At 49.7% G+C, this 24,491-nt stretch overlaps 1 protein-coding gene, 1 pseudogene and 2 gene segments (V, D, J or C); all 4 read right to left on the bottom strand.

The window, feature by feature from the left end:
* LOC149997095 (immunoglobulin lambda variable 3-16-like) overlaps positions 1–24,491 on the bottom strand; it is a 73,446-nt gene that overhangs the window by 5,026 nt on the left and 43,929 nt on the right.
* The window catches only part of LOC149997096 (immunoglobulin lambda-1 light chain-like), a 72,997-nt gene that overhangs the window by 13,840 nt on the left and 34,666 nt on the right, over positions 1–24,491 (bottom strand). The window contains exons 1-2 of one of the 5 annotated variants that reach the window (XM_090292380.1): positions 12,488–12,554; positions 11,820–12,117 (exon numbers count right to left, since the gene is read on the bottom strand). The exons of 2 other annotated variants lie outside the window; for them this stretch is intronic. In XM_090292380.1, the coding sequence (XP_090148506.1) occupies positions 11,820–12,117; positions 12,488–12,533 (344 nt within the window). In that variant the 5' untranslated portion in view covers positions 12,534–12,554. Of the gene's footprint in view, positions 1–11,819; positions 12,118–12,487; positions 12,555–24,491 lie in introns of those variants that run through there. 2 more of the 5 variants (XM_090292381.1, XM_090292382.1) reach the window with 2 other exon arrangements.
* Positions 76–24,154, bottom strand: LOC149997101 (immunoglobulin lambda variable 4-3-like). The segment is given in 4 exon segments: positions 76–559; positions 1,964–2,002; positions 23,621–23,938; positions 24,061–24,154. Coding segments are annotated over 4 exon segments (723 nt in total).
* Positions 22,251–22,983, bottom strand: LOC149997102 (large ribosomal subunit protein eL29-like; annotated as a pseudogene).

Below are 24,491 nucleotides of genomic sequence, written 5' to 3'. Positions count from 1 at the left end.
ATTACTGTCCTACCTTTTATGACTGACCTTTTAACCCAGAGACCCATCCAGAATACAGAACACACATCAGAAATGTCAGATGATAAGTGATTTGGTCTTTATTGAGGAAAAGTAGAAACTAGAGGGGCTGAGACCTTCCCAGCTGAGTGGACTGGGGCAGGAGTCTCAGGGGTACAGTGGAGAGCTGGGTAGTGGGGGGATATGGCTGAGCAAGGCCCCCGAATATGCGGTTCAGGGTCCTAGGAACACTCTGAGGGGACCACTGTCTTCTCCACGGCGCTCCCTTCGTGCGTGACGTGGCAGCTGTAGCTGCTGCTAGACTTCCACTTGTCAGATGACACGCTCAGGTAGCTGCTGGCCGCGTACTTGTTGTTGCTCTGCTTCGAGGACTTGGTGGTCTCCACACCCTGGGTGACGGGGCTGCCATTTTCCTTCCAGGCCACTTTCACGTCTCCAGGGTAGAAGTCACTGATGAGGCACACCAGTGTGGCCTTGTTGGTTTTGAGCTCCTCAGAGGAGGGCGGGAACAGAGAGACCGAGGGTGCAGACTTGGGCTGACCTGTGTGGACAGAGGAGGGGGTATGAGACACAGCGAGAATCTAGATGTTAGGGCCCCCTTACCCCATCTATAGCTCCTGTGACCAGCCCCATGGCACCTGTGTTTGTCCACCCTGGGGATTCTTCTTCCTTTTCTGCCCTTTTCTTTCCACTTGGCCCCTGGATAGAAAACAGCCTCTCTCCCTCCCAAAAGCTCTTCCATGTCACCTCTCCCAGGTGATCTGGTCAAGTCCCTCCATCTTTAGCCTCAGTTCCCCTGAGTGTAACCAGGGCAGGTTGTCCTCCCACTGAGTGCGGAGTCTGGCCCCGATCTCCTGAGCCCTCAGCCCAGCATCAGGCTCCCACCTCGCTTCATTCTTCTGGGGGCCCGGGGCCGTCTCTGTGACCTGGGGTTCTCTACCTGGCCAGCCAGGACGATCCTGGCAGCCTAAGCCCAGCGTACAGTGGCGCCTGGAACCCTTTGTCTCCTTTCAGCCCCTGACTGTCCCAGCTCGGCCTCAGCTCTCCAGTGAAAGCTGTGTCCTTGCAGCCAAAGCTCCCAGTGGCCCTGCCTGCCTCCGCATCCCTCCTGCTCTGACCAAAAACCGTTAACCTTGCTGCATTCTTGGGACTTCTCAGAGGCCCCACAATCACCTTTGACTTCATGGGGGTGGGGGGACTGTGTAGCCCTGAGTCTCCTGTTCACATCCCCATTCATCATCTCCTGGATCTAACATACTGCAGGAGGCTGGCCCTTGGACTAATGGGATACCTGCCCCCAGAGTCACAGGGATCCAGGGTCAGATGAGTCTCTGCCCCATGGGACCGGCTCCTTTCTGACCATCATCCTGAGAGGGTTGGGCTTCTTGCCAGTTCGCCCCATCTCACCACTGTCTCAAGGCCCAGCAGAGCTTGAGCCTAGAGTGAGCCGGACCCCACTCTCTGCAGTCCATGGGCCTCCCCTCTGGCTGTCCTCTGTGTCCCTGGAGGCTAAGTCAGACCCAGCCTTGCTGTTCTTCCAGGGTAGATGGGTGTGGAGTCCTGAGCACAGACTCTCAGTGCTAGAGACTGTCTTTCAGGCTGCCCCAAAGACCCTGTCAGAACTGGTCCCTGGCCCCCATGCAGACATCTGCCTTGGAAGAGTGTACGGACCCTGTTTCCTAGGCCAAGCCCCCAACCCAGGCCTCCAGGACCTGGTGGCACCTGAGTGTCAGACTCTGGAGTGGCTCTGAGCATTTCTGCTATTGGGGTCCCTTCTGCTGGTTACCCCGAGACCAACCTTCCTCCCCCAGGCCCCATAGAGAAAGTGGGGACTGGTCTGTAAGGCTAGAGGGCAGAGGGAAGCAGCCCACAGAGAGAGAAGGGAGACTTTCCCGAGACAGCAGCGGGGTGGGACACGATGGGAAAGGTGGGGAGAGCCACTTACCTAGGACGGTGAGGTGGGTCCCGCCGCCGAAAACATAACACGGTGACTGAGGCTCGGACTAAAACCCACTAGGCCAGAACCTATGGCCTGTCCCCCAGGGAACCCACTGGGCATGACGGGCGCAGGGCTGCAGCTGTGTGCTGGGGCGGCGCAGGGCAGGTGGGCAATCAGCTCCCTAGAGGCTGGGGCAACCCTGGGTGGGTCCATGGCTCAGAGGCGTCCCTATGCCTGGCCCCGCATTCAAGGCAGGTGCCACCCATGTCTTGGAGTGACCCAGTGTGTGACCCTGCTGGCACCCCCAAGGCTGTCCTGGTTACCACAGAATCCTCAGTGCTGATGCAGATTCTGAGTGCTTGGTCCCCTCAAGCAGCTGTGTGGTGTAGCTCAGACCTGCCTGACCTCTCTCTTGGCCTCTGAGTGTACCTTCCCCACAATTCCCCTTGTTCCAGCCAGGTGAACCTCTCCCTGGGCTTATGGACACCGGGTCATTCCTGACTAATGCTGCTCCCATGTGGAGGTCCCCTCCCCCTTTGCCTCCACACATGAGACATAGTTCAGTTCCACCTCTTTCATGAAGTTTTTCTGATCTGTCAGACCACCATCTTTTCATCCATCCATCCATCCATCCATCCATCATCTGTCCATTTGTCCAACAATGGCTCCCAACTGTTTCACATGCTGGGATATGATTGGGGGCTCCCTGGCTCTCACCTCATCTTTCTCTGAAACCTGTCAGGTCAAAGCCAACAAGACCCTCATCCTGGTCAAGTTTCAGGTCCCTCCCCAGTGTCCTGACATCTCTGTAAGAGGTCTGTCTTTCTAGTGTCTGTCCTCCCCCATTGTCTGAGATTACCCACTGTCCCCTTTCCTTTCTCCCATGACTGTTGACCCCCACCCCCCACCCCCAGAATCCCATTCTGCCTGCTCTCTCCCTCTCTGTCTGCCTCTGACCCACTCTGTGAAACCCAACAACTGCCCCGGGTCTCTCATCCTTATTTCCAGCCCTGAGCTCTCTCTCTGGCTCTAGATTCACATGTGCTCTGCCTCCTGAACTCTTCCTGAATGCCCTACAGTCCCCTCAGACTCAGCAGGCCCCACAGAAACTCCTTACACTTCCCCTACATTCAGCAGGTTTCTCTCCAAGTCAGAGGCCTGGAGTCATCCAGAATGCTTTCCCCTCATTGAATCACCCTCTCTGTTTTAGACATCCTGCCATTAAACAAAAATAAAATACTGAGACAAATAGAAACACCCAAGTCACACTCTTAAGAGTTTATGACGGCAAGGTTCCTCAGGCTTTGCCTAATCTGATTTTACTTCCCAATATGGCTTATCGAAATTGGGAGATAACCATTGCATTGGGGCCAGCATTTTTCACCTGCACTGCAGGGCCATTTGGTCATGGGTGCATTTAAGATGTGCATATAAGATTTTTGAAACAAACTTTAATATTAATATAAATTCAACACTTGTTTCTGACTTAAATAAAGTGAGCATCCAGCTTTTGTATTAGGTTAATTACCTAAGGAAATGTCCTCAACTCAAAAAAGCGTATCTCCCCAAATTTATAGCAACCTTCACATTTAAAGACAAGCCCTTCTTAAAGTCCAAGATGCCCACTCTGTTTTATTATTCAACATATTCTACAGATTCTAGTCAATAAAATGAGATGAGGGTGGAAAGGTGTAAATAATAGGAAAAATGAGAGCATTATTCTTTGCAGATAATGTGAGTCTACTTAAAAAATAAAAAACAAGGCAATCAGCTGAAGAACTATTAGAACCAGTATGAGTTAAATAAAGTGACTTAATATAAGAACAACATACAAAAATCAGTAGTTTTCCCTTCTACACAAACCATAACCATTTATGATATAAAATTGGGGAACATTTTATAGCTTCAATAAAAATTATATTTAAAAACCTGAGGAATAAACTTAACAGAAAACATGCAAGACTGGCAGAAATAAATTATCAAACAACTTGGCTAAGAGACACAATACAAAAATGAATGAGTAGAGGTAGATCGGGGTCCTGGAAGAAAATGCTGAGCACTGCAAAGATGTCAGTTCTTCTCAAATACATTCCATGACATTATAAACAGACACCAAAAGAGTCATTTCTGAAAATGAGTGAATTGATTCTAAAGCCCAGCAGTATAAATGGTGATAGAGCAAAGACACGCTACTTTGGGAAAAAATTATAATGATGGGTTCTTTCCCTACCAAATACCAAAACGTACTTTAAAGCTAAAACAATTAAAACAGGGTGGAATGGATGTAGGAAGAGATCCTTAGCTCATAAAAACCACAGGAGTAATGTAACAAATCAATAATTTAATATTTGATAGACGTTGCATTTATATTCAACAAATATGTGATGATTGGCTCTCCATTTGCAAAATAAGTCAGGTTATATCCTTACTTACACAAAACTAAGCTCCAGGTAAAGTAAGACACAAGCAAATAAGCACCAAAACAATGAAAACACCAGAATAATATAGAATAATGATCTTATAATATTGAAATAAAGATGTCTCTCCATGTTTATTACAAATCACAGAAACCATAAAGAAAAAGTTAGACCATTCTGACACATAAGTATTAAAAATGGCTTTGTGGCAAATGACCCCATTAACAAAAGGCATAAAGCAGATTAAGGAAAAGGATTTTCAACATAGATACTTAACAAGGGGGTTGATATCTCCAATATACGAAATTTCTATAGTTCTATAAGAAAATACAACCAACTAAGTGCAAAAAAACAGGGAAAAGTTTGACCGGTAAATTCACACAGAAATAAAATTAGTCAATAAAAATAGGAAAGAAAAATAAGTTTTATCAGTGATCAAATAAACAGACAACAAACATACTCTTGTTTTTACTCATCAGATGGGAAAAAAAAACAAAAGTCAACAGTATCGCATTATTGGCCAGGATGTAGAGGAAAGAGCACTGTCATTCACTGTAGTGAATACATGTTGGAGCAGCCTTTGGGGAGGACAACCAGGCACTACCAATGAAAATCCCAAAAGCACATTCTCCCTGATCCAGCAATTCCACTTTTAGGCATATATCCTATCAAAATGCATAAGTGCATATTGTACGTGCTCACATAGCACATATATATGCATGTGGAGATTTCAACAGGGCATCACTTCTAACTTATTTATTTAAATGGAAAACAACCTAAATATTCATTAATAGGAGAATGCTTAAATATATTCCAGTTTATCCAAGCTTTGAAGTGTTACAAAGCCACGATGAGAACCTGGGAGATCCCTATGGATTGATATAGAAAATGTCAATAACAGGTTGTTTAAAAAGCTGGTTGCAGGATAATATGCAGAGTATGATTCCATTTTTGAAAAATAAAATCCCAACACCAACTAGATGCGTCTCTGTGTTTTACACACATAGGTGAAGGGCTGGAAGTGCATAGACCAACCGGACAGTGGCTGTCTAATGAGTTTTAGGGTAAGACACAGAGAAATAATAAGCAAAAACATTCTACTTTTACTCTATATACTTCTGTGCTTAATCTTTTTTTTTTACAAGTACATGTTACTCTTGTATTAAAATTATTTTAGAAGATAAAAATGAAATAAATCTTGTGAATACTTTCATAACTACAGATAACTATAAAGCAAAAATTAAAATCAGGTAAAATCCCACCAGCCAGAGACATATCATTGACATTTTTCTATATTTTCTGACAAGCTTTTGAAAATGCACGCATATTACAAAAACCCAATTGGAAGGATTCTGTATATTTACCATATTATTCAAGATGCTTCAGAAACATAATTTGGTAGGTTTGTGCAAGATTCCTTATGATAGATCTTCCATGTGGTATTTATTCACACCCTTTCTGCTGGGTATTTAGGTTATTTCCAGTTTCCTCTTATCATTAATAATGTTGGGCTAATCATTTTTGTTTGTAAACCTTTGGTTATATCTTTGATTATTTTCCTCCCAAAGGATGAATTCCTAGAAGTGGAATTACGCAATTTTAATAAACACACTTTCTTTTATGACTTATATTGCTAAAATGGTTGTACCTTTTAGGCTCTTATAGACCGTCCATGAGAGTGCCCATTCCTCCCATCCACCCTCTGGTGTTGTCACTTCAAATTCACTTGCCAGGGTCAGCGGAGATTTTGGCCCTGCGCCTCCTCCGCACCCCCAACACGCGGGCTTGGGCTGCAACCTCTTCTCTGTCCTCTAAGCTAACCACACACCAGTCTCTGATCTGAAGCCGTTTTTCCAAAACACGAATCTGGTCCTGACAGTATCCTACCGAAACCTCTCAACAACTCCTCCTGGACTCCAAAATAAAACGCGGGCCCAGCTTGGGCCTCAGTTCCCCGGAACTGCCGCACCTGCGCGCTGCATGCCCCTCTCTCTCCTGCGCTGCTCCCTTTGCCTGGAGCGCTCAGTCACCGGTCAGCACCCTCCATCTGTTAGACCAGCCTGGGCACCCCCACCCACCTCACTGCTCCTAAGATGTCCATCGGTCTGTCCTCACAACTGGACATGACAGCCTTGGTTCAGGCCCACCCAAATTGCGTCCCCAGACCTGGCCCAAGTAATCATTTAGGAAAGAGTCGGGGAGCCAAGGACCTCGGGGGAGACAAAGACAAGCCCTCACTCCCTTCTCTTGGGCGTGCTGCTGAAGTCACAGCACTCAGTCCTGGGGCCTCTTCCAGTCCTAGGACTGCAGCTGCCTCACTGGGCCTCCCTCCTGGTCTGTAAGATGGAGATGACGCCAGGACCTTGTGGAGACCCAGAGTGGGAGCGTCTGCCCCTAAAATGATTAGCGCCTACTAGGCATGCCCCGCCCTGCCTCCCTGTGTGCTCCACCCAGAGAACCAGGGTGAGGCGAGTGAGGCACTAGCCTTAGGTGCAGAATTGAAGGGGTGCCAAAAAACTCAGTCATTGAGGTAAATATTTTAATAAAATATTAAAAAAGAAAAATCAACGTAAACAAATCCACACTGGACAAAAATGATGCGTGGGTTCCTTACCTGTCCCTCAGGCTCCAAGGGCTGCTTCCTGCTGGGTCTTGTGGGCAAGGGGCTCCGCTCTGAAGTGCTGCTGTCAGGGGCAGGCCGAGCAGCAGCAGGGGCCAGCGCTGCTTGGGGCCTGGGCTCTGCCTCCCGGAGTCCACATGCCCACTTGGCCTGTCCTGAGCCTCAACTGCCTTCAGGGTCAAAGGAACCTCCAGCCTGACCTTCAGCATAAGCTCCCTGGAAGGGGTGGGTGCTGTTGGCAGACACCCCAACTCCTCACTGGCAGTGGCCTGAATAGCCCCGTCCTCGGCCTGGACCTTCTCTGGTGCCTGCCCCCAGTGCCTGGTCCTCCGCGGGGTTGTTACCCTGGGAGATAGATCTTCCTTGGAGTGGCACCCGCCAACTGCCCTGCTGTAATTGGGATCCAGAGCTCAACCATCTCGCACTGAAACCCTGCTGGCCCCACCCCTGGGTGCTGGGCAGAGCACACCTGCTCCTGCCCCTTTCCCCGGTTCCCCAGGGGCGCCTCTGGTCTATGAAACATTTCCCTGGGGCCTGGAGAGGCCATGGAGGGCAACCAAGCACCCAGTGGAGGAGGAATTGCGTTCCTTGGGGTAGGCCTGGGGCTTCTCTTCTGGCCAGGCCCCCAGGCTGGGCCTCTGCATGCTCCACTCCTGCCAGTCAAGCCCAGCCCTTCCTTGGCTGGTTTGGCCAAGCCTGGTAGGTTTGGTCAGCTCCTCACTCGGCTTCTCAGCTAGGCAAGTGTCCTGCAGGGAGTGGTCTATACCCCTCATTCTGGCTGATGTTCTTGATGATGCTGATACTCTGGCTACTTGAATAATAAACTATGAGCAACAAAGTGGCTTTTGTCTCTGACCCAAGAGTCTCGTGTCTCCTGCTAGCATCCAGGAGTCTGAGGCAGGCTTACTTTCGGGCTTGCAAGCAGAGCAAGATTCTCAGAGCCCCTGATGTTCCTGAACATGACAATAAGGAGCAGGAAGAAAGAAGTGAAGTTGGTGATGACGATTAGGGCTTCATGGTTTGGCCAAACCGAGCAGAGCAGCTTTCGAAGCACCCCAGGCTGGATCTTCCCACTCCCCAGACCCTGCTTGGGCAACTGCTAAGGGGTACGGCCCAGGGCTGAGGGCTGCACTACACAGCACACACATCGCTGGCCTTGGAATCAGTCAAGGCCCTGAACAGTGTGACAGGGCATGGGTGCCCTAACAGACATTATGCTGGGCACAGGGGGAGCCCCTGGGAGGCCCCTGACCCAGCCCAGCTTCTCCCCATTTTGGTGCTTGGCCCACTCCAGCCTCTGACCTCAGGCTCCTGGCGCCTTGGGGACTGCCCCAGGGGTTCAGGCTGAAGCTGCTCCATCCCATCACCCCTATGTGGATGTGACACTCACCCAATGCCCAGGGCCCAGTAGGCGTGGTTCCCCTGGGGACAGCCCCAGGTCTTGGGGAGAAGGAGGGGTTGTCCCTACCCCCAGCTGCCTCCCCACTTTCTCCACCCCTGCACCTGCCTCAGCCTCTGGGCAGACACCACCACCAACCACATCCTCCTGTGGTGGCTGTGGCCGGAAATCTGGGTCTAGCTGTACCCTGGGGACCCTTGAGGGATGGGCTGGGCCTTCCAGCTGTAAAGGAGGAAAGAGGAAGGACATCTCTAAAATCAGAGAAGGAAAACTCTGACTCCAAAAAACCTCCGCTGCCTTGCGGCATACCTCTTCAGGGGAAAGGCTAAGGGAGTAAACCCCGACAGAAAATCCGGAGCCGGAGTCCCTAAGGCGGTTTGACATTGTAGTCAACACCGGCAACTCCTGCGGCGCACCTGAAGCCAAGCTGTATTGACTCCGTCTTTCCCTTGGACCCTTCAGCTGCGAAGAGAGGGGGGGTCTGCTGCATTGGCAACAGCAGACCCTCCATATCACCCTGCCCAGGCTCTGTAGCTTCAGCTTCACTGGAGAGGACACTCCAGCGTCATCGCAACAGCAGCAACAACGGCCATCTGCCTTCACCTGTAACAAGTGTGGCAGGGATTGTCACTCCAGAGTCGGACTGCACAGCCATTCTCGGCGGTGCAGATAGACTCTCGGGAAGCTACGCCATCGTCTCTCGAGACGGACGGCTGCCGACGACGACGGGACTTACCAGAACCAGCGAGACCTGGGAGCACTGGCCTTTTTGGACGTGGAGGAGACTAGCCGGAAACTGGGGGCTTTGGAAAATTTCCAGCGTTAACCTGACTCCCAGTCCAGCTACCTGGAGTGCAGCTGGAAGGAGAGAGCCCAGTAGGGGGCAGCAGAGACCAGCAATAGAGCGAGGCAACACCTCTGAAAGGGCTGGAGCTCGGAAGGGGGAGGCAGGCAGGAGGCCAGGTGAGGGGTCCACTGGACGGGGCCAGAAGCGGATGCAGGGGCAGGACTTTGGTTCCAAATCTTCGCCGGGACCCACCAACCCCTGGAACCCGGACAGGGTCTGGGGGAAGGCACGTGAGGAAAGTCATACCTGTGTAGGATGGGGTCCTGACTTTACTTAACAGAGTTGATGTTTTATTCATCATGGAATATTTTTTGTATTAATTTTTATTTCAAAAAATATTGCATTAAATATTATTTATCTCGACTAGTGAGTTTTGGGGCACGCCCTTAAATTTTGCCTGCACGAAGAATGTCTTACTTGCCTTGCCCTTCACTCTAGCCCTGGCTGTGTCTGGAACTCAGAGACTCCGGTCATTCCCAACTCGGGGGTAGGGGTAGGGGTGGATCCTTCTGGAATGGATGTGGTCAGCACCCTGCAGTTCGTGACCTTCTAACCAGGTGAGTCTCATTTGCATAGCAGAATCTAGTTTGGGGGTCCTTTCCAAAGGCTTTGGGAGGGGACACTCCCCTCAGGGGGAGACTGCATGGCAGCTGGTGGCTTTGCAGTAGCCACAGCTCCTTTCACTGCAGCTGAGCCACTCCCAGTGTGGTCCTCAGAGGACCAGCACACCAGGCTCCCCTGGGAGCCATCAGACACACAGATTCCCAGGCCCAATCTGAGCTGCTGCATCTGCATCTAGGAGACCCCAGGAGACTTGTCACCACGGAAACTCTCACTTCCTCCTGCTGTGTCCCCAACTCCTTCCTGGGCCACCTGGGACTTGGTGCTAAACTGTCCTGCCCTCATCAGACTGAGTTTGATTCAGGTGCAAGGCCTGTGATGATGAGGAAAAAAATGTTTTATGAGGAGACATTTTCTCCAGCCACCTGGGTGGTGTTTTGGAGGGAAGGTGAGATCCTTTCCAATTTATACTGTTATTATTTTTGACTTCATTTTGAATAGTTGTTCCTGCTATGACAGCAAGTTCTCTAGTGTTTTATTTGGTAGCATCTCATCTTCTGTCAATCTCATCCAGTGTCTTTTTCATCCCAAATAGCATAGCTTTTATATGTAGGTTTCCCATATAGATTTTGGTTTTCTGTGTCTTCACTTGCCACTTAAATCATTCATCCTCCCTTATGAACAAAGGAAATACCGTTACAGTAACGTTTTTTGTTTCCTATCTACAAATGATATCATCTGGGCAATTGCAGGGCCCTTTTGGGAAAAAAAGGTTCTTATTTTCATAACAGTTCATGTTTTCCTGATTCTTTGCAGGGAAGTGTGGATAGGATGACAGGCAATGGGGCTGTTCCCGTGTTGGATCTGAAACACCTGTGTTTCTCATGATGTCAGTGATTGCACTTGGGGATTCAGTGAAACACTTGGACACATGTCCATCCTGTGTCATCTTGCTGTCATTTATACTTTCTTAGATGCCACCGGGCTGACCTCAGCTTGGGGCTGAGTTTCCCTCCACTGGGGCCCAGATCTTCTGACCAGTCAACCTGAGTCTGAGTTGGGAGCTTCCTCCCCAGGCTGGGCGAAGGGACTGTGTGCCTTTGTGCTGATTCTGTCCCCTTAGTGTCCTTGGGTGGGGTGTTCCTCAGCCTCAGGTGCATCCCTCCCACGTGTGCTCATCGGTCTCGCAGGAGTATTTGCAGACGCTCAGAGTGTGGTCTGTGCAGCTCTCTCCTGTCTGCTACCCTTCCCTCCGGGTGTAGTTTTCCCTTTGGGCTCCTGGAAACACACTCTGACTCGGAACATCTCATGCAGTGAGGTGTCAGGTGACCTCTCTGGGAGGAAGCACAGAGGCCAGATTGGGAACTGCAAAGTGGTGACAGCTGAGGGCTCAGCTGGAGGCTGCTGGGTCCTTGTGAACTGAGGCAGGGCCTGGGGATCGTGGCATTGGGCGGTCAGCGGGCCTGAGTCACACTCGGGGAAAGGGAATGACCTCGAGGGAGGCGGTTCTCTGCCACATCGGAACTTCCCTGTGAGGGCACAGCTGGGTCAGCCAGGGGCTCCAGCAGGGTGGTGGGTGCTCACAGTTGTTGGCTCATTCAGAGTCCTGGGCTGCACGGGGCCTGCGGCCTGAGGAGCTGGGCGGCGCTGGGAGGGTCTGGGGATTAGCCCGGAACGTTTGTCGAGGAACGGCCCAGTCACCTGGTGTAGAAATTCAAGGACTGTTACTTAAGGACACAGAACTCCATCAGTCTGTCCTTTTCTCAGGCCTTGTTTCCAGAAGTGACACTCTGGCACAGACACACCAGGCCACCCTGGTCCTGCCAGCCCTGAGTCCACGCCAGTCCCACCCTCTGCACAGCTGCCTGAGGCTGAGAGAAGGGGTCACATGTTACCTGGGAATTAGGACCAGGGCCAAGCTGCTAATGGCTTTGTCCTCAGTCCTCGTGGAGCCTCAGGAGAGTGTGACACAGACGAAGGTTTTTGTCTCACTTCCTCATCTGCCTGTGTCACTGTGAGCATTACTACTGCCATCCCACACCTGACAGTAATAGTCAGCCTCGTCCTCGGCCTGGGCCCCGCTGATGGTCAGGGTGGCCGTGTTCCCCGAGTTGGTGCCAGAGAATCGGTCAGGGATCCCTGAGGGCCGATCATCATTATCATACATGACCAGCACAGGGGCCTGGCTGGGCTTCTGCTGGTACCAGTGAACATAACTACTTCCTATGTTGTTTCCCCCACAAGTGATCGTGGCTGTCTGTCCCGGGCTCACAGAAACCGAGGATGGCTGAGTCAGCTCAAAGGAGGCCACAGAGCCTGAAAGAGAGAAAAACAGGTGGGTTAAGGATGAAGAATCCTTCCCAGGAGACCCCTGCCTGCCCGTCCTGGAACAGGCTACAGGGACTCTCTGGGTCATCAGTGTCAGCCCCAGTGGCCCATGGGTCTGGCTTGTCCATGAAGGGTCTGAACAAAGGAGAACCCATTTGTGCCTCTCTCTCCTGGCTAAAGCAACCCCCCAGGCTCACACAGAGCCGGTGAGCACAGTGGGGGTTCAGCCCTGACAGCTTCTCATCTGCAGCAGTTATAGGGATTGGGTCCCCCACCCAGTGCCCCTCTGAGCTCAGAGTCAGAGTCAGGCTTATCCTGATCCCTGGGGCTGGGGTGGACGTGAGCCTGGGCACAGCACCTGTGCAGTGAGCGAGGAGACCAAGGAGGAGAGGGGTCCAGGCCATGGTGGAGGTGCCCCGATCTGCTCCCTGAGGCCTGAGGCTGGGCCTGTTTGCCCCAGGCCTCTCTTATCCCCTTGCTGGAGGGAGAGCTGCTGGTATGCAAATCAGCCAGGGCTCCAGGGCGCTGAGGTCTCTGATGTCAGAAGAAGACTCAGACCAGGGGCCCTTGGACCCCTCCCTCAGCTTAGTAGATTCTCCTTCTCCTCCCCTCCCACACCTGGGACTCCATCCTTGTCTCCAAGGCATACCGGATCCTGGCTGACCAGGCCATGGCAGAGCTCAGAGGTGGAATTGGTCTGTGTTTTCCAGGGAAACTGAGTCCTAAGATCAGTATAACCCTGTCCTGGGGCAGCCAGAAGTGCACTGTGCTGATGCTGAGGTTTCCCTGGGTCCCAGAACTTTTTCAATTTTAATTTTCTGATCTTGCTCAGGAACAATGTGGTCTCATGCCTAATTATATTTAGGTTGAATTCAGGTGTTGGAACTGGTCCTGATTCCACTTTTGGGGGCTTTACATAAAGAAATCCTTTGTCTTCCAGGACCCTTTGCAGAGACCCTCCTCACCCCCACCCTACAGGTGATACCAAGAGGCTCTGTTGGGTAGAGGATCCAAACCTAATCCCAACTCCTGAGTGGCAAGCCAGAGTAAGACCCTTCCCTTGCCAAAGGCATGTGGAGATTATAGAGAAACTCACAGTGCTGCCAGTTTCTGCTTTGGGCCATGGGACAGACCCAGTGTTCCAACAAACTGACTGGACATACGGGAATGAGAGCTGGCTGTGAATTCTAAGAGGTCTCAGTGACGTCATTACAATGAAGTGTTCATAGGGGATCTGGGAGAGACCGCAGCATCTCCAAGAGCAGATGAGAGTCTCATAGCCTGGAGAATTTGTACATCAGAGTCAAGGAGGATACTTTGTGAAAAGACATCTTTTTTCAGGAGTGAGGTCATGGCTACTAACGCCCCTGAATGTTAGAGCCCCTGATGGAAGGAAGGCCCACCCAATCCCCAGGGGGCTTTGCCATTGGACTCTCTGCTTTCCCCTGGTGGCTGCTCCCCACACTGGCTGTGGGGGCACAGGGGTGTCCTCTGTCCAGGTGGGTATTCAAAAGCTGCTGGTGAGGGTTTGATTCTCTAATCCATGAACTTCTGGCCCCAGGGGAGAACTCTGAGTGGTCCCTGCCTGCTTTAAACCAAGCATGAGGGTTCGATTACCAAGGAAAAGAAGAACATATTCATTTTGAGTAGGACTAGGTAGGTCCCACTAGGCATCCCTGTACCTGTCCTGGGCTTGTCCCTGGGGAACGCAAGGCTGAGGGAATGGTTCCCCTTGGTGCCAGCTGTGGGGGCAGAGACAGCACAGGATGGTGGAAGCTACTTTACCAAAGACAGAGGCAGGAGGACATCCAGCTAACAAACAGTGATTTAGACCCACTTTGGTCTGGCACTTTCTAAACTGGGAATTCCATTCATACAACCAGGCTCAGTCCCTGCTTGAAGGGAGTGTCGTCTTGCTGGTGGGCAGTGCAGTGACACATGGGTGAGGAGGTGATACAGACCTCCCACCACCTTGTAGCTGTGCATTGTCTTCTGTGTTTGTTTTAAAGATTTTATTTATACATTTTTAGAGAGAAGAGAAGGGAGGGAGAAAAAGAGGAAGAGAAACATCAGTGTGTGGGTGCCTCTCCTGCCCTCCCAGCTGGGGATCTGGACTGAAACGCAGGCATGTGCCCTGACAGGGAATTGAACTGGCTATCCTTTGGTTTACAGGCCGGTGCTCTGTCCACCTAGCCACACGGCCAGGGCTCTGTGATTACTTTAAAGCCAGACCCTCTCTCACGTTGTCTTTTCGTTCCTGAGCAGTAAGAGTTGAATACTGTCCTGTTGTGAGAGACTCATGATATAGGTGATAAGTTACTTAAACAAGGCAGCTGGTGAGTGAAGTAGCTCTAGGGCTCTAGCGGCCTCTGTCAGTCACCAAACCTCAGCCGTACGAGGAAGGCCTCCAGAGTGACAAGTCAAAACTTAAGGCCAGCAGTCAGGAAGAGCCAACTAGTTTAAGCTACACCCAGTCAAGTAATTTCCTCCTTGGCTTCTGCACCTTTCTCTCCTTCCCCGCCTCCTGCTGGCACAGTGCTCTCTACCCCGGGGGTTTGGCATGGCCTGATTTGAATGCATTTTTGTTCAAAATAACTGCTATTTTTAAATATATGCCTTTGTTTATGTTTTAAAGTATGTTTTGCAACATTTTTTTCTGTACCTTTAGGTTGTTCTTTTCACTTTCTTAAAACCTTTTTTATTTCAAAGTATAAGTTTTTAATTATACTCAAGTCTACTTTTTAAAAAATGTTCTTGTCACATCTACAAATCCTTGCCAAAGTCAAGGTCCTAAAATTTTTCCTCTATGCTATTTTTTTCAGGAAGTTTAGAGTTTTAGTCATTGTATTAAGGTTATTGATCCACCTTGAGTCTATTGTATATGATGTGAGTAGGGTTTTAACTTCATTCTTTTGTTTGTGATATCCAGTTTTCCCCGAACCATTTGTTGAAAAGACTCCCTGCTTTTAATGGTCTTGTTACCCTTTGAAAAGCCAGCTGACCATAGATGTGCAGACTAATTTCTGGGCTCTCAGTTCTATCCCATTGGTGTATCTGTCCATTCTTACACCAGTACCACACTCTTTTGGTTCAACTTTTCCATTTCCACAAAAATACACATGTGCACACAAAAGAAACAATTTATTATTAATAAGGATTGCACTGAATCCTTGCTTTGGGTGTTATCACCACATTAACAATATGAACTCTTCCAATCCATTCACACAAAATGTCTCTCCACATAACCTGGTCATTTTCATTCTCATTATAATGTATTGTATTTCTCAGCGTATATATTTTTCTTCTTCTTGGTTAACTTTTCTTCTCTATTTTATTCATTTAGATGTTTCTAAAAATAAAAAGGTTTTTAATTTACCCTTGAGATTATTCATTGCTGGTGCATAGAAACAACTGATACTTGCATATCAATGTATATCTCACAACTGTTGTGAACTCAGTTATTCTAGTGGACTTTTTTGTGGACTCTTTGGAACTTTCTATAAATTAAACTATATCATCTGAAAATAGAGATAATTTTATTTCTTCCTTTCAAATTTATATGCCCATTATTTCCTTGTCTTGCTGAGTTGCTCTGGCTGGAACCTCTGGTCCAAAGATGAACTGCAGAGGGGAGAGCTCTCAGTCTTTCCCCATTGAGTGTGATGTCAGCTGGGTGTTTCTCACAGTCTTTAGCGTGTTGAGATAGTTTCCTTCTACTGAAAGTTTTCTATGTGTTTTCTTGTTGTTTTTCAACATGAAAGAATGTCGGATTTTGTCAATTGTTTATCTGCATCCATTGTGGTGATGTATGTTTCTTTTCTCCTCCATCTAGTATTGTGGTACGTTCCCCTGATTGATGTTCTTAGGTTGAACCACCCTTGCATTCCTGGGGTGTTCCCACTTGATTGTGGCGCACAGTCCTCTTAATATGCTACTGGATTCTGCTCTTTAGCATGTTTTAAATGCATATTTACATCTATATTCATAAGCTATATTGGTCTGTCATTTTCCTTTCATGTAGGGTCTTTGACTGCTCTGGTAAGGATAATGTGACTTTACATAATGATTAGGAAGAGCTCCTTCCTCCTCTATTGCTTGAACGAGTTTTATAAATCTAGTGTTAATTCCTTTTCAGATGATTGTTATATAATAATCATTAGGGTCGCTTGCTCCAGGCCTATTCTTTATTCGGAATTTTAAATTATTAATTTAATCTCTCATCTTACTATAGATCTGTTCAGATTTTCTATATATTTTGAGTTGGTTTTGGTCCTTTGTTTGCTTCTATAACTTTGATCATTTTATGGAAGTCGTGTAATTTGTTGTTATACCATTGTTCATAGCATTGTTTGAATATTCTTTATTTCTGTAAGATATGAAACACTTACTCCAAAGACATGTTATACACCAAAATTACGTGAATATGGGCTTTTATATTGGTCTATGCTGTTACCTTTATTATAATATTTTATTTCTTAGCATATCTTCCAGTCACCACCTAATGTCTATTTATTTCAACGTGAAGGCCTCCCTTTAACATTTCTTGCAACATGGAAACATTGTCCTGCTGTGCACAATAAACACTTTCCTTCTGTGGAATTTTAGCCAAACTTGCCATAAGCCCAGAGTTATGAGGGATCCTACCTGATAGGGGATGGATCAGAGAGAAGTAATAAGCAAATATGAAGATGGGAAATTTTGGATCTTGTTGGATAGTAAAATTAAACAGCTGTGATAGACACTTTGGGCCACTGGAGAAATGTGAGATGGACTGGACAGACGATCATTGCTTATTTTGTGAAAGAGAAATAGAGAATGAGAGATAGAGAGAGCAATAGAGATACATATACGGAGAGCTAGAGATGGAGGAGAGAGAGCTATCTGGCCATGTAACCCGTCGTTACATCAGAGAGTGAGCGTATGGGTGCTCAGTGCACACTTCTTTCAACTTTAATGTCAGTCAGTTGACTTTAGAATAAGCTTCCTGTACTTTATTTTCAGACTGAGGAATTTTCAAAAGTATGATGAAAGAGACATGCATAATATTCATTATTTTAATCACTGTGATGGTTAATTTTGTGGGTCAACTTGACTGGGAAACAATGTCCCCAGATTAAACTTACATTGGGCTGTGTCTGTGTGGATGTTCCAGGATGACATAAGCTTTTGAACAGGTGGACTCAGTTGAGCAGATTGATGTCCCCCATGGGGATGGACACCGTAAAACCACCAAGGGCCTGAAAAAAACACAAGGAAGAAGAAAGCAGAATTCCTCCCTCGTGCCTCCTCCCTGAGGCTGGGGCCAGGGCACCTGTCTTCCCTTGCTGTGGACGGAGACTCACACCATCACTTCCGTGGCCTCAGCCTCGGGCTCCATCACACCCCTGGCTCTCCTGGGTCTTTGGTCTGCTGGGGCACATGGTGGGGCTTCTCAGCCTCCATGATGGCATGAGCAACTTTGCATAATAATCTCTTCACTTATACAAATCCGCCCTATTGGTTTTGTCTCTGTGGAGGAAGCTGAATGGTACAATCATTTTTATTGAATAGATGAACAATTCCGTAGCCCTAAAAACAATTAAAAGTTTGTGCATTTATCACCCCTATGTATTGTAGGAGCTTTTCCATCACCCCAAAAAGAAACTGTATCATTTAGATGGCAATTATGGGGATTTGGGAAATTGGGTCCAGCATGTGGACCATGTGTCCGGGAGAAAGTCCCCAGGAAGAAAACTAGGTGGTGTCTGCACTTTCTGTGAATCTAGGATAGGAAGGACCTGAGCCTGGGACTCCATCCCCCCCAGGCCTCAGGCTGCCCCTTAGGATGTGGGGACAACTTTTCCAAGAAACCTGATGACCCCAGTTCCTGTGGATTCTGCCCAGCAGGTCCTGTTCAAGGAGAATATCAATCATCTCAGACAGCTCTCTCTTGTGAGTCACCATGATGATGTCTGGGACCACTGTGTTATATCATGGCTTCCTAATCCTTTCTTTCCTACTCCAAGGTGGACAACAGCCTGTGTGGCTCAGAACAGCTGCTCTTCTCAGTTTTTCATCAGCATCAACTAGGCCCTGAGAGGACACAGAACGTACTCAGAGTCTCTTAGCCTTGGGGTGGGGGGACCCAGGAGGGCACCTGACCCTGAGGCCTGACCTACAGCTGCTCAATTGGCTGATTAGAGTGAGCAGCTGGCTGGGGCAAAAAGGTTTGTGTCCCACTTCCTCATCTGTCTGTGTCACTGTGAGCATTACCACTGTAGTCCCCCACAGCGCAGTAATAATCAGCCTCGTCCTCAGCCTGGGCCCCGCTGATGGTCAGGGTGGCCGTGTTCCCTGACTTGGAGCCTGAGAATCGGTCAGGGATCCCTGAGGGCTTACTGTCATCATAATAGATGACGGTTACAGGGGCCTGGCCAGGCTTCTGCTGGTACCAGGATGCATAACCACTTCCAATGCTGTTTCCCCCACAGGTAATCCTGGCCGTCTGTCCTGGGCTCACGGAAACCGAGGATGGCTGAGTCAGCTCAATAGAGGCCACAGAGCCTGCAAGAGAGGAAAGGAGAGGTTGGCATAAAATCAATGACCCTTCCCAGGAAACCCCTTTCTGTTCATCATGGAACAGGCTACAGGGACTCTCTGGGCCATCCGTGTCAGTCCCAGTGGCCATGGGTCTGGTTGGTCCATGAAGCCTCTGAATTAATGAGGACCCCTCATGCCCCTTTTTCCTGGCAGGTACAGTCCCTCAGGCTCACTCAGAGTCAGGACGCAGTAGGGGTTCAGCCCCCACAGCCCCTGAACATGCAGCAGGGTAAGGGGCATCGCTCCCTGGTGACCAGCACCCTGTGAGCTCAGAGTCTGGGTCAGGCCTGTCCGGACCCCTGGGGTGAGTGTGGGCGTGAGCCTGGGCGCAGCACCTGTGCAGTGAGCGAGGAGGCCAAGAAGGAGAGGGGTCCAGGCCATGGTGGAGGTGCCCCGATCTGCTCCCTGAGGCCTGAAGCTGGGCCTGTTTCCCCCAGATCCCTTTTATCCCCTTGCTGGAAGGAGAGCTGCTGGTATGCAAATCAGCCAGGGCTCAGGGGTGCTGCCCTGGGAGCTCTGTGGTTCCTGAGAGGGGCTCAGCCCCAGAGACACAGGAAAGGGAGGTGCGGTCCCTGCAGACCCCACCTCAGCCCAGGAGAATCTGGTTCATCCTCTGGTGCCATCGCCTGTAGCTGACATCTGCACCCCAGTCTCATGGCCTCACTCCTGGGCTGGCCTGGCCACAGCTGAGCTCAGATGTGACGTCTGTCTGCATGTTCTGAACCCATTATAGAGCGTTACCTATAGAGATGACCACGGGGAGCTTTAGGTGTCAGCAGTGTCCCACCTCAGGCACAGTTTGTGAGCCTCAGGGCCTGAATAAAACTTTCAGGTTGATAAGGGCACATGGAGTAACTAGGAACCCCTGAGATGCTTTAAGCTTCTGTACTTGGTTATAGCTCCTGGGACAGGTAATAGAGGTTGTGCTTAAGTGTCCTCAGAATGCACTAGTGCCAGAGATAGTTTCACTGCTTGAAAAAGGCTTGAAAGTCACAGTCTTAGAACAAATGGAGGGGGCTGGAGAGGTATGAATTACCTAGAGCTGTGATAGAAAAGTGGCAAATTCTACAAAAACCAAATCTGAGAGACACTAATTCAGAAAGTTACATCAGTGTCTAAAGTGATGGTGTAGAAAACTTACTGCTTCTCAACAGTCTCATGTGGTGGTTGATCCCTCTGTTTTAACACAATTATGTTATTATAATTATTAATAAAGGGACAGATGGTTCAAAATTAATGCCTTTCATGTTTCAATTCCAAGGGCCTAGTTCTCTTCAGTCTCCAGGAGGCTTTGCCAGGTGGTCTCTGCTGCCCCCTGGTGGCTGCTCCACCTTGGCTGCTGGAGGTGCAGGTGTGTCCTCTGTCAGGTGTAGCTTCTGAACCTACTGCTCAGGTGGTAACTCCCTGATCCGTGGACAGTTAGTTGTTCCCAGGGGAGGAATTTCTGTTCTATGCATAACCACGGCCTGTCTCAAGACCAGGTGCAAGAGGCTCAGATCACCCATAACCTTATGAACAGGGTCATTTGGAGGAGGAGGCAGCAGAGCCAACCTGAACCATCACTGCCCATATCTCTGGGGCTGCGGTGTTCATGTGGGTGGTTCTGGGAACACAGGGCTCAGGGACCACCTCTCACTAGTGCCCACCACAGGGACAGGGTCAAAACAGGACATTGGTGGCTTCTCCTTCAAAACTGAGACAGAAGAACACTCCCCCAGCAAACATTGATTCTGACCCACTTTGTGGCAGACATTCATCTTGGGTAATAAGTGTGGACAAGACCTAGTCTCTGTCTCACTGATTCCAACGTGCAAATGGGGGCACACAGTGGATACACTACTCTGTGTGACACAGCAGACAGTCACCACCACCTTCTATTTGTGTCTTGTCTTCTATTCTCTTTTAAAAGGTATATTCAGATCTTTCTTGGTTGGTATTGATCTTGTTGCCCAGGCTGACCCATAGGTGTGTGAACCAGCTGGTTGTCTCCCTAAGAACTTGAGCTCTTGTGAAGGAGAGAAACAGACAAGACTAATGCAGCTCCTGCCCTCATGAAGCCGGTGTGACGGCAGGAACTGCAGCAGCCGCCCTGCATTCTGTCTGCACAGGAGTGAAAGCAGAGCCTCCCTGGTAGGGCAGGAGGAACAGGGGGTGAGAGCCTTGGGGACCTCACAGAGGTGGTGAGCACCGGGAGGACAACTGTCTCACGGCAGACTTGTTGTTGCAGGAGAAACACAGGCTCCAGCTGTCACATCTCTTATTGTCTCATGTATGTTCTGCATTAAGAGGACATTCCTGACTAATGAGAGGAGTAATCAGCACACATCAATCACTCAATCAACAAAAACAATTATAAGGAAATAATTGTGCAGCTGTTGGTGTATTGACATAATTAGTGGAAACCAGGGAAAAGTTGACAGGCAGGTTCTGTGTGGTGGGAGGGTGGAGGGGTCTCTCTGGACATGGCCTAGGAGCTGCTGTCAGGATGGAATAAGAACCAGTAGGAAGAAATGAGTCTGGGGACAGCAAACTGTGGGGCGGGATTGGTTTTTCTGAAGGTGAAGGACAATGAGAAACTAAGGTGTTTGTCATACAAATCAGTCAGTCCAATGTGGCGTAAATCTCTCACATTAAGGCACGTGGTACAGGGTTGGACGTCACACTGAGCACACACACCTGGCCCAGGAGTCACAGGAGCTGAAGGAGGATCCGGGGGAAGGAGGAGCCACGACAATGTGACCACTGTCCTATGTCAGCAGGTGAGTGAGCAGCTGAGCCATGAGGTCTGTCACTACTCAGGGGCTGCTGTGTCTCTTTAGGGTTGCACAGGAATTCACATGGGGACTTCCCTTGTGATTCTGAGAATTCTGACAACACATCGCTCCTGTTGCCTAAATATGATCTTGTGATAAAAGATCACATTGGACCTGAACTAGGTTTGAATGAGACATGTCAGTTTATTATAACAAGTTCCTCTTCCTCACAAACCTTTGAGGTAACACTGTCATATCTTTTCTTTAACTTACAGCATATACCACAATATGAACTGTAATGTGTCTTTGTCTTAAAGAGTGATTATCTTTTATAGAATCTAATATGGCAAAAGGCATCTAACCCTGGCCAGTGTGGCTCACTCGGTTGGAGCCTTGTCACTTAAACCAAAGGGTCCTGTGTTGTAATCCCGGCCAGGGCAGATTCCTGGGTTTCTGGTTTGACCTCTGGTTGGGGAGTGTTCGAGAGGCAACTGATCAATATTTCTCTCTCACATCTATCTTTTTCTCCTTCTCTTTCTCCCTCCTTTCCACTCTCTCTAAAATCAATAAGCATGAAATCAAGTGAGGATTTAAAATGAATTTCTCTGTTTACCCACATAGTCACTGTATCAGATGGTTTCCTCTGTGCAGGGTCCCATTTCTCTTTGTGTGACTGTGTTCTCTGTTCCTTCTGGTCCTGAGGGTCTGTAGGTGATCAGCTCTCTAAGGTTTGTCCCTCTGAGGAAGTTTTACTTTGCCTTCTTTTTTTTTTTCTTGCCTCGGGTTTATTTGCACAAGCACCATAGGACACCAGCCCCGTGCAGACAGCAGCCCAGGGGACACACCTGTCCTTCTGTCCTCACATCGGAAGGCAGAGGCCTCTACTGTGGAGCCTTTGCAGGGGCCCAGGCACCTTTGGGAGCCTGAGACTGAGCTGGTGCCCGAGCTGGGGCTGCAGTCAAAACCACACCTGCAACCTGGGGCTTGGCCTGAGCCTGGGACTTGGCCTGAGCCTGGGACTTGTCCTGAGCCTGGGGCTTGGTTGGAGCCTGGGGCTTGGCTGGAGCTTGGGGCTTGGCTGGAGCCATGGCCTTTGGCTGGCAGAGCCGGAGACCCTTGGCGATGTGGGCACGAGCCCGTTTCCCAAGCTTTGGGTGAGCGATGTAAGCAAGTCGGCTGAGCTTGTGGCTGCTGCCCTTTGGGATATTGGGCTTGACCTCCTTGGGCTTCACCAGGGCCTTGATAGTCTCAGCATGTGTGCTCATGTCCTTGACATTGTTGGCCAGCAACTTCTTCAGGCCCTTCTTGTTGTGCTTCTTGGCGAAGTGCATGTTCCTGAGGAACTTGGGGTCTACCCCCTTAAGAGATTCATATCTTTGTGATCAGGGCTTCTTGATGCCGTTTCTGTGCCATTTTCAGGACTGGTTGTATGTGGTGTGGTTCTTGGACTTGGCCATCTCTGCACCCAAACCCACGAGTCTTTGCCTTCTTCATTAAAAGACAGGCAGAGAATCCAGCACAGCAGGAGAACCCAGGCCGCGCTCCATGCTGGTCCTTCTGCAGACCTCCCAGTGTGCACCTGCTTCCCTACTGGACCCAGCTCTGCTCCCACCACGGGCTCAGACTCTCTGTCCTGCCTCTGCTGACGGACAAATGCTTCCTGCCAGACATCAGTCCTGACAGGACCCCTGTCATAAACCTTGTTGCACTCAGAGTTAAGAATTTCACTGCTGTGACCTCCACAGTCGCCACTGGAACCCCAATACCTATGTTCCTTCCCTAATACAAACCCCAGTAGGATCACAGAGCTCCATGACACTTGGGGACATGGTCCTCTTAGCCCAGCCTCTCTCCCAGGGTGTTTTCCCATCTGGGCTGGGCGGGGGTCTCCCAGCATTGTCGGCAAGGCCTGTTTGAAGAAGCACAAAGAATGCTGAGCTGTCCAAATGACCTAAATTATGAGCTGCAGCTGCCTCTCCTTAGGGGTATCAGTGGGAGGAGGTGCAGAATGATGGGGTTAGCAAAAAAAAAAAAGGGTCAAGGTCTCAGGGTCCTGGGGATGGAGAGGGAGCACACCCTCCAGACCACGTGGGGAGGTGGGGACAGGGGTGGAAGGTTTCAGCCTCACTTCCCATTAGTCTGTGTCACTGTGGCTTAACCTGTTTGGCCATCTATTGTATGGCTCTCACCACAGATATACTCAGCCTCGTCCTCAGACTGGAGGTTGGAGATGGTTAAGTAGCGGTCAGCCCCAGAGCTGGAGCCCGAGAAGCGGTCGGGGATCCCGTCCCCCTTGCTGTGGCTTCCGTCACTATTAACCTTCATCACATACCGAGGGACCTTCCCTGGGTGCCTCTGATACCAGTGAATGAAGTAGTTGCTATGCTCACTGCTCAGGGTGCAGGTGAGCTTGGCCGAGGCTCCCGGGGAGGCCGAAGCAGATGGGGGCTGGGTGAGCACAGGCAGAGCACAGAGACCTGCCAACACAAAATACAGGAATGATGCCGAACGCCCCCAGACTGTGCAGATGCCCCCGAATTCTGTGTTTGGAGGGGAGTATCTGTGGGCAGAACCCCTGAGTGCCCAAGGATGCTCTGACCTGTGGAGAAAACGAGGGGCAGGAGGTAGAAGGGAACCCAGTCCATGGTGGGAGGGGCTTCCAGGAGCTCTGCCCTGAGGCTGCCCGGCTGGCACTGGCCTCTCCAAGCTCCTGTCTTATCCTCTCTGCTTGCAGCTCCAGAGGGAGGAGCTTAAATGCAAACCTGATCTCTGTTCCTCAATTCGTCTGTCTCAGCTCTTGTCTGAGCCCTGAGCCTACGGCCTCCCGCGGTTGATTGCCTGAGGTCAGAAGCAGGTGCAGGTGTTGGTTTCAGAGTGGGGAGTTCATTTTACCCAACGGAAGTGTCTTCAAAGGATGCCTTACTCCCACCCCTTGTATGGGCACAGCCCATGGGTAATGAGACCCATCAGTCCTGAAGGCACGTTCCACAGCGCCCCCTGCTGTCCCCAGGGTGAATGTCATCGTACAAT

This window comes from Furipterus horrens, unplaced genomic scaffold (assembly GCF_987537825.1).
Source record: "Furipterus horrens unplaced genomic scaffold, mFurHor1.1.pri manual_scaffold_11, whole genome shotgun sequence".
Lineage (NCBI taxonomy): Eukaryota > Metazoa > Chordata > Mammalia > Chiroptera > Furipteridae > Furipterus > Furipterus horrens.
The sequence above is the reverse complement of the archived record's forward strand: the minus strand, read 5'-3'. Positions and strand labels throughout refer to the sequence as shown.